We start from the raw sequence: 17,361 nt of genomic DNA, 5'->3' as shown, positions 1-17,361 counted from the left end.
AATCATACAATGTGATTTTCTGGATTTGTTTTAGATTCTATCTCTCACAGTTGTAGTGTACCTATGATAAAAATTACACACCGCTCCATTCTTTTTAGGTGGGAAATACTTATTTTTTAATTGATTCCATTCAACAATTTTCCATTTTTTCAGAGTTCATTGTGTAGTATAAATGTATGTTGTTGGTGTTATCATTATAGTGATGCCAAATATTTATAGCTTTTGTTATGGTTGACTACTCTTGCGTAATTAAACAGCTTTTTTAGCAAAATAATTTGTTTTTGTGTCACTGCATTCTAGGCCTCGTAATAATTTTATTTTCTTTTTTTCAACAGAGGTGAGGGTTTGTTTTCGGACTCTTGTCTTTTAATGACTTTTATTTCTGTTTCTGGGAGATGAAATGAACTAACAAAAATCTGTTATTCTGGCAATATTTGTTCGGTTTTTCTATCCTGGTTCAGTTTAAATAGCTAGAAAATGTATTGGTTGTTATGGATACAACATTACTATGTCTATTTTTTTATACTCTTATTAGTTTTTCAATATCATATCTGTGTCTAAGGGAAAACAGTGCATCTGGCTTTTTTTAGGACACTTTGTTGTATTTTATTTTCCAGAAAAAAATAATAAGAAAAAACAAAACATGATTATAATTTTCCAACTGACTATATACATTTCTTGTTTTTTTTTTGTTTTTTTTAAATCTGGATTCTTAAGGAAACATTTCCATGTTATTTTCAATGTAATTAATTTCCGTATTAGTTGGCTAATTAAGAAAAAAACAATCAGATTAATCCTATTTGCAGCTCTAGGATCAACACTGCAGCATTTTCACTCCAACAGATATAGCTGGATCTATGTTATATAACGAATAATTATATATAGCAGAGCACAATACATTCAATATTTGTTATATTTTCAACCTTCCCAGATTACCTTTTAACTCTTCCAGGATGGGCCATTCTTGTGAGCTTGAAAGCTTGCACCACTTGTTTTATCTCCGAATCATTGCAATATGTCACAATAAACATCTTCCATTTTGGAAAAAAAATGATTTAGTAACTTTGTCTTTATTGTGCTCTGCTAGTATCTGTTCTACATTAGTAGAAAGTTTAATTGCTCTAGAATCATGTGCTTGGTTGGTGTTTCTACGTTCTCTCCAAAATCATTGTTTAGTCATTATAAGTATGGAACGTATAAGATGCCTAATGAGAGTTGTCATTTCACTATCTCCTTCTCAATAATGAAAAATAATAAAAAAAACAGTTACCATCGGGCACAAATGCCATTTTTTCTCTAGGATTAATTGCAGGTGAGTCCAAAAGGTTTGGACCACCCTACAGTACTGCAGACCATGCAGTATATATAAGTCATATAAGTTTTATATTTGACACAGTGTGTAATTCTGTCAGGCTGGAGGTAGCTCGGTGGTAGACTGCAGCCATCAATGGCCCTGTGCAATGTACGGTACTGTTTATCTCACTAGTAGAGATGAGCAGATCGATCTGCACAGGATCAAGTTTGAGTCTAATTTCCTAGAAACATTTGCAAATTCAAAAATTTTGACATTCGATTCACAGTTTTTAGAGAAAAAAACTTGTCTGACACCATTTTCACTCTGCTGAAAAAAAAAAAAAAGTGTAAGCCCTTATGGCCAGTGGGGTCCTCTTTTTCTCCTGCAGAATATAAGCTCTTATGGTCAGTGGAGTTCTCTCTCTCTCTCTCTCTGTATCTCTCTCTGTCCCTCTCTCTCTCCTGTAGAGTGTAAGCTCTTATGGCCAGTCTGCTCAATGGTCTCCTCTCTCCTGTAGAGTGTAAGCTCTTATGGTCAGTGAAGTCCTCTCTCTCTCTGTCTCTCTCTCCTGTAGAGTGTAAGCTCTTATGGCCAGTGGGGTCCTCTCTTTCTCCTGCAGAATATAAGCTGTTATGGTCATTGGAGTCCTCTCTCTCTGTGTCTCTCTCTCTGTCCCTCTCTCTCCTGTAGAGCGTCAGCTCTTATGGCCAGTCTGCTCAATGGTCTCCTCTCTCCTCTTATGGCCAGCAGTGTTCTCCTCCTTTCTGACTCCTGTTGTAGTGCAAGCTCTTATGCTCAGCAGGGTTCTATTTCTTCTTTATTCCACTTGTATTTTCTGAGCAACAACAAGCTTTCCAGTGTTGAGATTCACACAAATTTTATTCATTGCAAATCAAATTTTGGGATAAAATTCAGAAAAGGTGGCAAATTTGAATTTAAAAAGTTCCATTCATCTCTGTTTTTCAGGTTTCATTTAAGATTGACTTTCGAACCACATACCAACCCTTCAATAACTTTTCTCCCCCCATTCTCATTACCCGTTTTGTTCAGGCTTCAAAATCCATTTTTAGACAAGATGGAATCAAACAACCTCTCATCTTCCTGTATATCGTAGACTTTCAAACACAATTCCTACCATTAGAATAAAACTGTCTAACATAACATAAAACTATACAGAATGTACTAAAGTGGGGATAATGTAAACTTGGCTATGAGATCATTGCAGGTCAACCATCATGGATTTGCGTTATACAGTACATCACTTACACTTAAGATCTTTCTCACCCCAATTACTGAAAGGTCTCTTCTCCTTGCCTTGTGGAAAAACTGGATGAGCCCAAAGACCCAGTCATTTTGAGATATGAAGGGATAAGCCACATATTTTATGAATTGCCTTCCATGTCATAACCGTGCTTCTGCATATAAGAGACTTCTTAGAGTGTCATGGCAGCTGTGATAAGAAGCATGTGAAATAAAACCTTGTTTCCATGTATGACAGAAGATGGACTTTAAGACAGAATTGAAATATTGACTGGATTTTCTCAGCCAGTCTATGCCTCATACAAGCTAGATTATACTCTCTAAGATTAGGCACTTTGGCACCTTTTTCTCTCATCATTATCTTCTGTAGTTAAAAGATCTCTTATCTCGCCACAAAAAGTGAGACATTGCTTTGTAACCCTTATGATAATTTTTGCAGCAAGAGGTTGGTTTATACAGAGTACAAAAGTCTTGAAAAACACATTTTAATTAAAGGCAAATTAAACCATTTTTTTCAGCACCTGTTCTTATTCTAACCCCTTCATGACCTTGCGATTTTCCATTTTTGTGCTTTAATTTTTTCCTCCCCTTCATCCCAAAACCATAAGTTTTTTTTTTTTACTTTTGTGTCAATGTAGCCATATAAATGTTTGTTTTTTGCGGGACGAGTTGTACTTTTGAAAGACAACATTGAGTTTACCATATAGTGTACTGCAAAATGGCAAAAAAAAGTGCAGTGAAATTGCAAAAAAAGTGCAATTCCACAATTGTTTTTTGAATTTTTTTTTCTCTATTGCTTCATTGTGGGATACAGGAAATCATGATTGTATGCTGCTGCCACTAGAAGGTTGACACTATGCATAAAAAGTTAGCTCCTCCGCAGTGTACACCCCAGCGACCGGCACTAGGTTAATCAGTTTTAGCTTAGTGTCAGTGGGAGGTGGACATGGGTCTTTTACTAGACCCATATCTACCTCAGTTTTCAGCGTTTTCCTGTAACGTCTCCCTTTTTTATTTTTTAGATGGATCTTCTCCTTTACCTCTGGAGGGATACAGTGTGAACAGTCACACTGTACTCCCACATAGAGACTGAATACGGGGTGTACTGCCACCCCGTAGCCTCATATGTCTAGCTGGCAGGACCCCAACTCCTAACACATGAAGAATGTTTAGGTGATCCAAATTTTGGTCCTATCTCCCGTCTCTTACCCACTCGCCCACCAGAGCCTGTCGGTTTCAGGAGGCATGGACATCCCACAATACTGGTCGGACATCTCCAGCTAGTTTGGTGGCATAATGTTACCTTTGGGTAATCTCTGGACCTCCGCTCCCCCTCCACTGTCTCGTTGGCCATCTTTTCTACTCTAGGCCCTTGCTTCAGCGTGGCCTAGATCCCAGCGGTTAGCTTCGCCCCTTCTCCTGTCTTCTTCGGGGGGGATTTCTCCTGCCCATCTCTGGCACACCTCCTCTCCCTGTCTCCTGCGGTTAACTCTGCACCTTGGTGGTTAGCTCCACCTCATTCAGACCTCAAACGAGCGGGCTTTTTTATCTCGCCCCCTCCTCCCTTCTTAGAGCCGCTCAATGTGCACGTGCTTTTCCTCTCTACGAGCTCTTCTCTTCCTCCCTATGGTTGCCATTTGCCAGCACCTGGACCCGGATGGTGGCTTCTCTCTGCAGGAATCTTGTCATGCTTGCTTCTGGTGCCCCTCTACAGCTTGAAAGCAGTCTTCAGGACCCGCATATTACTGTGAGTAGCTCTGCTCTGCAGACTGACACTGTCCTCAGCATATTCTTTTCTGTACCCTAACCTTTTGCATTCGTTAGTGGGTGTGCTACTTACCATGCCTAATCCTAAGGTAGAGCGCTCTCGCCCTCCTTCCTCTTCTTCTGTTCTTGTCAGGCACTTTGTTTGCTCTTCAAGCAAATGCAAACTCCCTTCAGGTCAGTCCTCTCCCCTTCATCAAGACTGCAGCAGTCCCCCTGCACCTGCTACCCAGGAGTCCCCTACTGCCCCACCAGCATATCAACCAGAGGTCTCCTTGACACCTCTATGGTTGTTGATGCCTGATTGCTATGAGCGCCACCTAGTCGGCTCGCATAGCAATGCAGTAATTCTGCTACATATCTGCGATATGAGCATCAAGAGTCAAGTTGTGGCAGTTTCTTGCCTCCCATGGATTCTATTAAAGCATGCAAACATTAAAAAAAAAATGTTTTTAAAAATATGAAAAAAAATAATAATAGTTTAAATCACCCCCTATTTGCCCCATTCAAAATAGATCAATAAAAAAAAATCTAACCTACACATATTTGGTATCGCGTTCAGAATCAACCGATCTATCAACAAAAAAAGGATAAACCTGATCGCTAAACGGCGTAGAGAATAAAGAAGTAAAAACTCCAGAATTACGTTTTTTGGTTGCCGCGACATTGCATTGAAATGCAATAACGGGCGAACAAAAGAACGTATCTGCACCAAATTGGTATAAAAAATGTCAGCTCGGCACGCAAAAAATAATCCCTCACCCAACCCCAGATCGCAAAATGTGGAGACGCTACAGGTATTGGAGAATTGCACAATTTTTTTTAGCAAAGTTTGGAATTTTTTTTTCACCACTTAGATAAAAAAGAACATAGACATTTTTGGTGTCTATGAACTCATAATGACCTGGAGAATCATAATTGCAGGTCAGTTTTAGCATTTAGTGAACCTAGCAAAAAAGCCAAACAAAAAACAAGTGTGGGATTGCATTTTTTTTTTTGCAGTTTCACTGCACTCGGAATTTTTTTCCCGTTTTCTAGTAAATGAAATGGTAAAACCAATAGTGTCGTTCAAAAGTACTCGTCCTGCAAAAAATAAGCCCTCACATGGCCATATTGATGGAAAAATAAAAAGGTTATGGCTCTAGAAAGGACGGGAGTGAAAAACGAAAATGCAAAACCAAAAAAAGCTCCAGGAGTTAAGGGGTTAAGAATACCGCTCCAGAACCCGCCAAACAGGTGGTTTCGTTTAGACGGTCGAGACCAGCTCCCCTCATAGTAAATTTGAAGAGGTACTTTCTAGGGGATGGGACAACTCAACCAACCGCTTCCAAAGAGGGAAGCGCCTCGGCATCCTATATCCCTTCTTCCCTGAGCGCCCTGTGAACTGGACTGCTTCTCCGACTCTGGACCCTCTGGTTTTCATACTGTCCACCAACACTGTCATTCCTCTTACGGATGGTGCATCCCTCAAGGACACACATAACAGGCACATAGAGTCCTTTCCAATGTCAGTCTTTGAAGCGGCCACTTCTACATTGTGCCCTGCCTTTGCCTCCACCTGAGTGGCATAATCTATAGCCTCTGCTAAGCAGCTCCGTCAGGGCATTCTTTTTGGAGCCCGACTGGAGGAGTTGGCCGACCTCGCGGACCAAATTGCTCATGCAAGGAAGTACATGGTATCCGCCTCCCTGGAACCTGCTGCATGTACTGGTTGGATGTCCAGCAATATAATGGCCATCCGAAGGACCATTTGGCTTAAGGTGTTGCAGGCGGACTTATCCTCAAAGAAGTCCCTTACCGACTTGTCTTTCCAGAGTTCCCGTCTGTTTGGCTCCAATCTAGACCAAATTATTAAGGAGGCCACTGAAGGGATGAGCTCTCTCCTTCCTCAGGTCAAGCCTTGCCATTCTCCTTTGACATGCGAGTTTCAGTACTTTCGGCTCCCTCACCGTTTTGCCTTCGACGGAGGAGTTTTTCTACCAAGAGAAGCCACATGCTCGCCAGGTTAGGAAAAAGGTTTCCTTTTACTCCTCCTCCTCTTAGTGTTCACGTAACATGCAGAGTAAATATCCCAGGACCAGTCCTGGCAGATTTTCCTCCACATGACCCATCCTGTATCTAAGATTTCTGAACAAAAGGAGTCCATCTGTGTCATTTCAGGATGGAGTCTCTTCGTTCAGTGCTTCCTTGGAACCACAGGAGTCACTTTTCATTGAAGCTTTTATCCATGTCGTTATTTCCTCAGGGCATCAGAGACTCCTATGTTTTGCGATGGGCAGAACCATTTTAGATTGTCGCCTTCCCTTTCGAGATTACAACCGCTCCCAGTGTCTTCACAAAGATCGTGGCAGTGGTTCTGCCCAATCTGCGGATCAGAGGTCCAGTGCTCTTCCTGTAACTTGACAACATTCTCATTGTGGCTCCGTCCTTTTATTAGGCACAGGAAGGCCTGTCCATTGTTCTCAAATTCCTGTCTCAACGGGTGCCCGTCTCTCTATTAGCACTGTATTGGCCCAGGAGGTTTTATTTCACAAAAATCATCAGTTTTCTCACGAACGCTCCCTGGAGGCTCCCAGTCAGACTGGATCTTCTTTCCCATGGGCCAATCTGTCACCAGAATTCTTGGTGACGCCCGCTGTGCCCTTGTATCGGACTCCCGTGGACCCCTGGAACCTCAATTAGTCATGGAGGTCTTTATAAGTTCGCACTTTGAACCACTTCGAGAAGGCTCTCTGTCTTGGAGGGTATTGTTTCTTGTGGCTATCACCCCCATTTGGCACGTCTTGGAGTTGGCTCTTTCCTGCCGAATCCCTTTTTCTGGTTCTAAACCAATGGCTTTGCGACCTATACCTTCTTTCCTTACCAGCTTTGTGTTTGCTTTTCACCTACATGAGGATATTATCCTCCCTTCTTTTACGTATGGCTCTGACTCATCCTTCCTAGCTTTCTCTGATCAAGTTAGACCTGACCAGGGTGATGCATATCTATCTGGCTACGGCTGTCCCCTCTATCGGAAGACTGATTCTTTCTTTGTCATTCCTGAGGGTGCGCGTAGAGGTCTTCTGGCCTCCAGGGCAACAATTGCTCGCTTGATCTGGATGTTAATTTGGAGGCATACCTAGTCAAGAACAGATCATCTTCTCCTGGATTTAAGGCACACTCTACCCGGGCAGTGTGTGCCACCTGGCGGTACACCATAGGGCCTCCGCCCTTCATTTCTGCAGAGTGGCAACCTGGTACTCCATCCACATGTTCGCCAAATTTTACAGGATCCATACCTACGTTTTGGCGGACACCATCCTAGGTAGAAGGATCTTGCAAGCGGCATTGGTTAGGCTAGGTTCACATTGCGTTAATGCAGCCTGTTCACCACATGCGTTAAACGTGCTGCTTTAACGCAAGTGCCGACATGCCATTGCACTAGCGCAAATAGAGCTAGCAGATGCTCTATCTGAGCTGGCGGTGACGGACCCGGAAACCCTGCAGGCCGTATCCCAGGGTCCGTCGCTCAATGATGGCACATCGCTAGCGCACGCCCATTTTGGGCATGTGCTAGCGATTTGCCCGAAATAGGGCAGCGTTAACGAACTGTGTTACACCGCGTTATGCCGCTGTGTAATGCAGTCTGTCTAACGGACTGCTAGAACTTAATGTGAACCCAGCCTTAGTTCTCTGGCCTCAATGGAGTTTTCTGCTGTCTGCCATTTGGGAAAAATAACCCTGCAAACATTCAAGAGCTTGAACAAACTACAAAGGGATAAAATAACAGCTGAGAAATGCAAGAAACTAATAGATGGCTACAAGAAATGTTTGGAGGCTGTCATTAGTGCCAAAGGGTGTGCAACCAAGTATTAATTGGGGGTGCCTTTATTGCTGCACATGCTGTTTTATTCTTTGAAATTACAACTTGTACCGTATATACTCGAGTATAAGCCGACCCCCCCTAATTTTGCCACAAAAAAACTGGGAAAACTTAATGACTCGAGTATAAGCCTATGGTGGGAAATGCAGCAGCTACCGGTAAATGTCAAAAGTTAAAATAGGCACCAATAAAAGTAAAATTTATTGAGACATCAGTAGGTTAATTGTTTTTGAATCAGGAGCCCCATATAATGCTCCATAAAGTTTATGTTGGCCCAATAAGATGCTCCATATTAAAATATGCCCCATATTAAAATTTGCCCCATATAATCCTGCATAAAGGTTAATAATGGCCCCATAAGATGCTTCATAGACACATTTGCCCAACATAATGCTGCACAAATGCTGATTATGGCCCCATAAGATGCTCCATAAAGATATTTGCCCCATATAATGCTTCACAAACCTTGATTATGGCCCCATAAGATGTTCCATACAGACACTTGCCCCATATACCGTAATGCTCCACAAACGTTAATTATGGCCCCATACAGACACTTGCCCCATATAGTGCTGCACAAACGTTATGGCCCCATACAGACACCCCATATAGTGCTGCACAAATGTTATGGCCCCATAGATGCTCCATACAAACACTTGCTCCATTTGCTGTTGCTGCGATAAAAAAAAATCACATACTCACCTCTCCGTCGCTCTGGCCACCGGCGCTTTCAATATTCACCTGCTCCTCGTTACGGCACCGCTCCATCTTCAGCATCTTCTGCACTGACGTTCAGGCAGAGGGCGCACACTAACCACGTCACTGCGCCCTCTGAACTAAGCATCACTGCAGAAGACGCTGAAGACCGAGCGGCGCTGGAACGGGAAGCAGGTGAATATCGCACAGTGTTTCCCCTCCCCATTATACTCATCTGCTCCTGGCGCTGTGCAGTCCCTGCTTCCCCGGCGCTGCAGCTTCTTCCTGTACTGAGCGGTCACCGTTATCGCTCATTACAGTAATGAATATGCGGCTCCACCCCTATGGGATGTGGAGCCGCATATTCATTACTGTAATGAGCGATACCATGTGACCACTCAGTACAGGAAGAAGCTGGGACGCCAGGGAGCCAGGAACCTGCAGGGACTGCGCGAGGAGCAGGTGAGTATAATTAGACAGCCCCCGCTCCCCCCTCCCCTGCCGACCCCTGGGTATGACTCAAGTATAAGCCGAGAGGGGGACTTTCAGCCCCAAAAAATGGGCTGAAAATCTCAGCTTATACTCGAGTATATACGGTAAGTTGAAAAATGTTTTATTGTTGTATTACTTTGGACCACTAATTAAATTATACTGACAATAGAACTTTGGTACATTTCCATTTATTTCTGAAGATATTGTACAGTCTGTGAAAAAAGTGAAGGAGTGCCAATAATGGTGATAAGCACTGTACAGAATGGAATGGAGAATAATTGTAGGACCAGACAAATAAGAGTTTGCATTCTGCGATCATAGAGACATGTCTGCTTATTTTATTTTATTTTTTTTATTTTTACATTGGATGCATTGGGCCATAAAATAAAATATTTGCAAAGTTGGGCACAACCTTTAATGTACTCTTTTTCTTTCCAAAAGACAAGGTATTGTGTTCAAGTAAATAGAGGTAAGTACTCAACTGTAAAAAGAATTATGTAAATCACCACAAATGTCCTACTACATAAAGTTGTTGGTACTTCTCAATACAAAACACACCTGAGCGACCGTAAAATATGGTCAACTCAATGAAGCTCACCAAACCAAAGATAAATTAAAATATAACATTTATTAAGAAATATTTAAAAGAGATCCAAAAAAGGCCACATATAAGAACACAAACAAAACCCCAAATCAGAGGGAAACATCCATCTACAGGTCAATACATATGTAATCATACACAAGAGTAGTCTGTATATATGCTGGAAAGAAAGCATCCGTTTCATGTAAACATAGGCTAAAGCACCTAAAGCACCCATCGGCTCCTAATCCATAATGAGTGCAGAAAACTGTATCTCCATATTGCTTGGACCGGCGGGGATAATAAAGTGTGCCTAAACTACGATGTGCTAAAAGCCCAAGGTGACAAATAAAGACATATGCATCTTACCAGACAAGTGCCCGTGTGTTGGATGTTTTCCTCTGGCGCCCCGACGCGCGTTTCGCCCTCTGCTTCTTCCGGGGGCGTGACTATGGGGGTGAGGGAGGTCTATTTAACATGGGTGATAGCCAATGGAAGATGCCGAGAGTGCGGAGGACAAGGAAAGCGGAAGTCCAGAGAGGTACATCGGCGCATGCGTCAGCCTTACACCACCGTAAGCAAGGGACACTTCCTGTCCTGCGCCTGGTGGACCGCATGTGGAACGCATGCAGGTCCATAGTAGGCGCAGCCGGACGTGTACGGGGCGAGGGCCGACAGCGCATGCGCGCCACCTCCGTGGAAAATAAAGGGAAAACCTATACCGTGCTACAAAAGCACATAGCGCTTGCGTGGTTCTTTGGTGGAACTTATTTTGTCACTTTTGGAATTTCTCCTGACTCATAATACTTTTATTTTTAACAGTCATATTTTCCTCCAATTACAGGGCACGGCGATGGGGGCCTCTTGTGCCCCCTCGTACGCGAATTTATTTTTGGGTGCCTGGGAGAGGGAGATTTTCCATAATGACGACATCCAGTTGATGAACTATGTTCACAACTGGATGAGGTATATCGATGATGTCCTGTTCTTTTGGGATGGTCCAAGGAAGAATTTGGAGGATCTGATGTCTCATCTCAATAACAATGACCAAAATATTCGGTTAACGTTTAAATCTGGCAAGGAAATTGACTTTCTGGACATCAAACTGACAGTTGATCCTGATGGCCGACTAAACACAGATGTGTTTAGAAAAGCCACGGCCACTAATTCATTTTTGGTTGCAGATTCCTCTCACCCTCCGGCCACGATTCGTGGAATTCCTGTTGGCCAGTTTCTTAGAGCAAAGAGGATTTGCTCTAATGAGAGCAACTTTGAGAAACAGGCCATCGACCTTACAAGAAGGTTCACCGAAAGAGGTTACAGTAAAAAAATGATTAGGAAAGGATACCAAAGGGCAAGTGGCATCAGTCGGGACAGGTTGTTATATGGTCCGTCTAATGTTAAGAAACGGGATCAGCAATATCCAATAAGATTCATTTCTACCTATAGCAATCAACGGAACCAGCTGAAAGAAATTATACGAAAACATTGGCAGGTTTTGAAAGTGGACCCGGTTTTATGTAAAATCTTACCTGAATTGCCATCTTTTGTACCCAAAAGGTCTGCTAACTTAAAGGATATTTTGGTGCAGAGCCATTATGACCCCAAAAAAGTTGGTACAAAATCATCATCTGGAGTACCTGGCTTTTTTCCGTGTGGCCTTTGTAAAGGTTGTCTTAACCACGTCAAATCCAAGACTTTCTGCAATCATGATGGGTCCCGTTCCTTCAACATCTGGAAACATCTGAGTTGTAATTCCCAGGGGGTGATCTATCATGCACAATGTCCGTGCGGGAAAGTATATGTTGGACTGACTACACGAGAATTGAAGGTAAGGACACGGGAACACATCAGAGATATTGAAAAGGCCAAAACTAGTGGAGATGAGTCAATACTCAAACCCCTTCCCAGACATTTTAAAGTACATCATAATTGTGACGCCAAGGGTCTGGTCATTAAGGCTATTGACCAAGTGCAATTAGGACCTAGGGGAGGAGACTTGGCTAAGTCTGGCCCAAACTGAATGCAGATGGATTTACCGATTGGGTACTTTAAGTCCTCATGGTTTAAATGAAACTATGGGTTTTTCAGCTTTCCTATAATTGGACATTGTTTGTCTAAGGTTTTGCGGTTTTCTGATGGTTTTTTATTATCCAGTATATCCCTGAGGGGGAATGGGTATCCTTTTAGGGGTGGTGGCATTATTTTTAATATGATTTTTCTAATCTGTTTTTATTTGTTGTGTCTTATTGTACTAATTATTGTTATTTTCCATTAGTTTCTATTTTTTCTAGAGGGTCATGGCCTTGTCATCTATGTGGGTTGCCGTTTAATGCATATTATGAATATTTGGAGGAACTGCTTATCCTATCTATGATGAAGAATCAAGAATTGCAGTCGAGGACATCGTTTTGCCACTTCGTCTTTTTGAACAGATTGTATTACTGTGGTTTTGAGGGGTGGTATATATGTACTCTGTACCACTATTATATGGTGTTTTAATGGTGGGGTAGGGTTCTTTTTAGTAGTTCAGGATACCTTTCTGCATAGTGGAGTAATTCTTTATGTCTTAGGGTATGTTAATGTACTTGTTTTTTGATGCTTAGCGTTAGAAACTTTTAGGGGTTCTTTGTATACATGATATAATGTTTAATGCATATCACACTATGTAAAGGGGTACGGAGCTTTTCAAATATGTATATATATATATAGGATAATTCAGGGGTTTATATTAGTTTTTGTATTTATTATTTTTTTCAATATTTGTCCGTTTTCTTGTTGTTTTTTATGTAACAGTTCACCTACATCACGTTATGGATTTAGCGTTGCAATTATTACGTTCTTACACAGTACAGATTGCTAGTTATATACACTTTCTTCCTTTTATTATGGCCACAATTGGTTTTTATCTAATAGTACAGTAGTTCCCCCTTTTTTTCGCACGCAAGCGCTATGTGCTTTTGTAGCACGATATAGGTTTTCCCTTTATTTTCCACGGAGGTGGCGCGCATGCGCTGTCGGCCCTCGCCCCGTACACTTCCGGCTGCGCCTACTATGGACCTGCATGCGTTCCACATGCGGTCCGCCAGGCGCAGGACAGGAAGTGTCCCTTGCTTACGGTGGTGTAAGGCTGACGCATGCGCCGATGTACCTCTCTGGATTTCCGCTTTCCTTGTCCTCCGCACTCTCGGCATCTTCCATTGGCTATCACCCATGTTAAATAGACCTCCCTCACCCCCATAGTCACGCCCCCGGAAGAAGCAGAGGGCGAAACACGCGTCGGGGCACCAGAGGAAAACATCCAACACATGGGCACTTGTCTGGTAAGATGCATATGTCTTTATTTGTCACCTTGGGCTTTTAGCACATCGTAGTTTAGGCACACTTTATTATCCCCGCCGGTCCAAGCAATATGGAGATACAGTTTTCTGCACTCATTATGGATTAGGAGCCGATGGGCATGGTATGCTTATATATATATAGGTGCTTTAGCCTATGTTTACATGAAACGGATGCTTTCTTTCCAGCATATATACAGACTACTCTTGTGCATGATTACATATGTATTGACCTGTAGATGGATGTTTCCCTCTGATTTGGGGTTTTGTTTGTGTTCTTATATGTGGCCTTTTTTGGATCTCTTTTAAATATTTCTTAATAAATGTTATATTTTAATTTATCTTTGGTTTGGTGAGCTTCATTGAGTTGACCATATTTTACGGTCGCTCAGGTGTGTTTTGTAAAAAGAATTAGAAGCAATGGTGACATTTATGAGTATTTAACTATATAAACAATCTTACAAGAGAAATGATAGCAATTAAGTATTTAATGTACGGTATTTTAGTCCCTTATGGGCTTGTTAAAATAGACATTTCTCACTTGAAGATTTGTTTTCCTTAATGCAATTTTGATCACTTGACAAAATTCACAAAGCTGTGTGAATTCCCAATGTTGGAGACAGGACTATTTTTCCTATTGTCATGGAGTGCCTTCCTATCTGCAGAGGCAGCAGGGTTGACAGGTAAGTTTCTCAATGACACATTTTATTATGTGGATTATTGGGCTTTTTCACTATTTTAGAACATTTTGCAAAGTGAACTGTTAGAGATCCTTATAAAAGAACAAAGCAGCTTGTGGCACTGGAATCCCCCACCGCTCCAGCACTGCTGTTCTAATAGTTTTTGATGGTAATGGAATAAATGACATCCCAAACACCAGTCACGTAACTGGTGAGGACATTGATCTGCTACAGGGTCAGGTGAGTCGTCAGGGCTTTACCACTTTAGGTCCTGGTAGACAACATTGAAAAGTCATTGATGGAGCAGCTTCTGTCCTTCTTTAATAAGGATCCCTTCTTCATCTGGTGGTCCAGGGGGAGGATAAAGCATTGGTGCTCATTTCAACCATAGTTAGGCTGTTTTCATACATAACTTTTTGGGGTTTCAATTAAAGTTTCTGTTCTTTTTAATACAAAGAATAGTTCAAGTCTTTAGACCTTTTCTTGCTGTCAAAATATATGGACAATCTTTTCAATGGGTGCATTGAAAAATTGATAATTCACAATGGTCTCCGCACTATTAAAAGTGGATATTGGTATGGACAAATGCTTTCCCTGATTTCTCCAGAAGTTGAGCCGTACGACCGTTTATGTATGTGTCTTTGTATAGACTTGTTATATGTGACCGATATACAATATGTACTGTAATTTCCTAAAATCAAGAACAGATTCCAGAAAATCTGTTTTAAAAGTATTTTTCTGTTGTTGCCTTTACATGTATTTTTAGCTTTAAAAATGGAGAAAAAAAAGATCAACAACAAGTACAGGTGTGTAAAAATGTAATGTGTGTCATAAGTTATGGCCCTTCTCCACCCTTAGCTAAATGTGACGTGTAGCAATCACATTAAAGCCACCTGACAAATATTATGTGCCGTATCTGTCCGCCTTGTAGGCAAAATAGTTTGTTCTAATCCATCAAGATCTCTAAAAGAGTCCTTTGGTGTGCAATACCGAAATACTAGTAGCAGTTTCTTTAGAGCGGAGCTGTCACCAGGTCAAAAGTGACCAATTGTTCTTCTTGTAATCCTGCTTCTCCCCTGAAACTTTTCTTTTTGTTTTGTTGTTGTTTTTTTTTAAATCCACCATGCGATTCCACAGATATGGTCCTTTTAATTTAGTACTAATTTTTATAGGGTTTACTAAGCAAATGTTTCTCACATGGTAATAATGCGTAATACAGCAGTCTATAGACAGGCCCCCGAGAATCCTAATCATAATTTAATGAATCATAAAATTTGTACTAAATGAAAAGGCCAATATCTCTGGATCCATAAGGTGGATATAACGAAGACAAAAAACGGAATACTCAGTAGAATAATGGGAACAAAATAAATGTGAAATCTGGCTACTTATCACTTGGGTACAGATCTTCTTTAAGTTCTGCAAGTTGGATGGCTGGTCTGTCACTTGGACTTGATTTTCCAGCACAGACCACGGATGCTCGATTGGATACAAATCTGGGGAAGTGAAAACCTTGAGGTCTTTGCCAGGTTCCTCAAACCATTGCTGAACAACCTGGCAGTGTGCATTGCAGTGTGACTGGGTGCGCTATCCTGCTGCCATTAGGAAACAATGTTATGAAGAGGTTTACTTTTCAGCAATGTTTTGGGAGTTGGTGCATGTCAAAGTGACATACTAATGCCAAGACCATTGTGCAGAACATTATACAGAGCATATCCCCACTTCATTCACATTTTATTATTGCCATAGTGTATCTTGGAGTCATGTCTTTCACTGGTAAAGGGAAACACAAATTTTTCCATACAAGTTAAGAGGAAATTGTGCTTCATCAGACCAGATCTTTTTATTTTATTTCTACTGTCTAAATGCTACAGCAGTCAATTGTATGCACTTTGACAAGTGAACAGGGATTCACCTTGGCTCTCTGCAAAATGTACTACAAGCCATGATATATTCTATATACTCTATGTTCTGACTTATTTATAGCTTATATTATATCTTAACCAGTACTACCCCTTTTAGGATTTGTGTTACTACAGCAGTAGTACTTCTATGGAACTGAACCAGACAGGTAGGCCCTTGCTTGTGCATCAATACACTTTTGGTTGCTTATGATTGTGCTTCATTGGATCACTTTTGCTAGGCACTAACCACTGCAAACCTGGAACACCACAGACCTGCAGTTTTGGAAGTGCGTTGGATAACCAGTACAATTTGGACCTTGTCATTGTTGCTCATATCTTTACACTTGCCCATTTTTCCTGCTCAGTGTCCATCAACTTTAACCCCTTTGTGACGTGCGACGTAGTAGTACTGCTCTGCAGGAGGTGCTAGTACAGTGCCGCAATCACACGACTTAGCACTGCGGCGATCACATGCAGGTGTCAGCTGTCTGTGCTAGCACCAATCATCAGAATTTAACCCCTCTGATGCCGCTGTCAGTAGTGGTAGCATCATAGAGAAACATCACACAAGGAGGGGGCTCCCTTTGCGCTTCCCTCAGAACAACGCGAAGCGATCACATTGTTCTGATGGTCTCAATGGAGACCCCTGGCACCAAGATGGCCACGGGGTCCTTCCGGGTCCTGCACGGAGGTGGTTTGTGAGCGCATGTTGAGAGCAGGCGCTGGCATGCCTCCTTCCCTGCCTGTCAGATCGCTGAGCTGATACTCTGCAGTGCAGAGTATCAGATCAGCGATCTGATGTAGTATAGTAATGTCACATACTGGAACAATGCAATAAAGTTAAAAAGAAAATATTATAATGTGTAAAAATATATATTTTTTAAAAATCCCCAAATAACGAAAAAAGAATGAAATAAATATTTTCCCAATAAATACATTTGTTTATGTAAATAAAAAAACAATAAAAGTACACATATTTGGCATTGACGTGTCCGTAACGACCCAGTCTATGAAACTCACACTAATTAACCGCTTCAGTCAACACCGTAAAAAAAAATGAGGCAAGAAGCTACGCTTTATCATCATACTGCTGAACAAAAAGTGCAATAAAACACGATCAAAAAGACAGATGTAAATAAAAATGGTACCGCTGAAAATGTCATCTTGTCCCGCAAAAAACAAGCCGCCATACAGCTCCATCACCAGAAAATTAAAAAAGTTATAGTTCTCAGAATAAAGCGATGCAAAAATAATTATTTTTTCTATAAAATAGTGTTTATTGCATAAAAGCGCCAAAGTATAATATATATAGATGAGGTATCGCTGCCCCGAATAATAAAGCTGTCTTTCCAATTTTTCCACATGCCGAACGGTATTAAAAAAAAAAAGCTCCTGAATTGCTGGTCATTGTTCATTCTGTCTCCCAAATGGTACCAATAAATACATCACCTCTTCCCGCAAAAAACAAGCTCTCACATGACTTTGTAGGCC

General features: G+C 41.5%; 1 protein-coding gene across 1 annotated transcript in view; it reads left to right on the top strand.

The window, feature by feature from the left end:
* SLC9A9 (solute carrier family 9 member A9) overlaps window positions 1-17,361 on the top strand; it is a 1,444,260-nt gene that overhangs the window by 403,953 nt on the left and 1,022,946 nt on the right. The window contains exon 8 of the mRNA XM_069768082.1: window positions 13,864-13,969. Coding sequence (XP_069624183.1) covers window positions 13,864-13,969 — 106 coding nt within the window. The remainder of the gene's footprint in view (window positions 1-13,863; window positions 13,970-17,361) is intronic.

This window comes from Ranitomeya imitator, chromosome 5 (genome assembly GCF_032444005.1).
Source record: "Ranitomeya imitator isolate aRanImi1 chromosome 5, aRanImi1.pri, whole genome shotgun sequence".
NCBI lineage: Eukaryota > Metazoa > Chordata > Amphibia > Anura > Dendrobatidae > Ranitomeya > Ranitomeya imitator.
The sequence above is the reverse complement of the archived record's forward strand: the minus strand, read 5'-3'. Positions and strand labels throughout refer to the sequence as shown.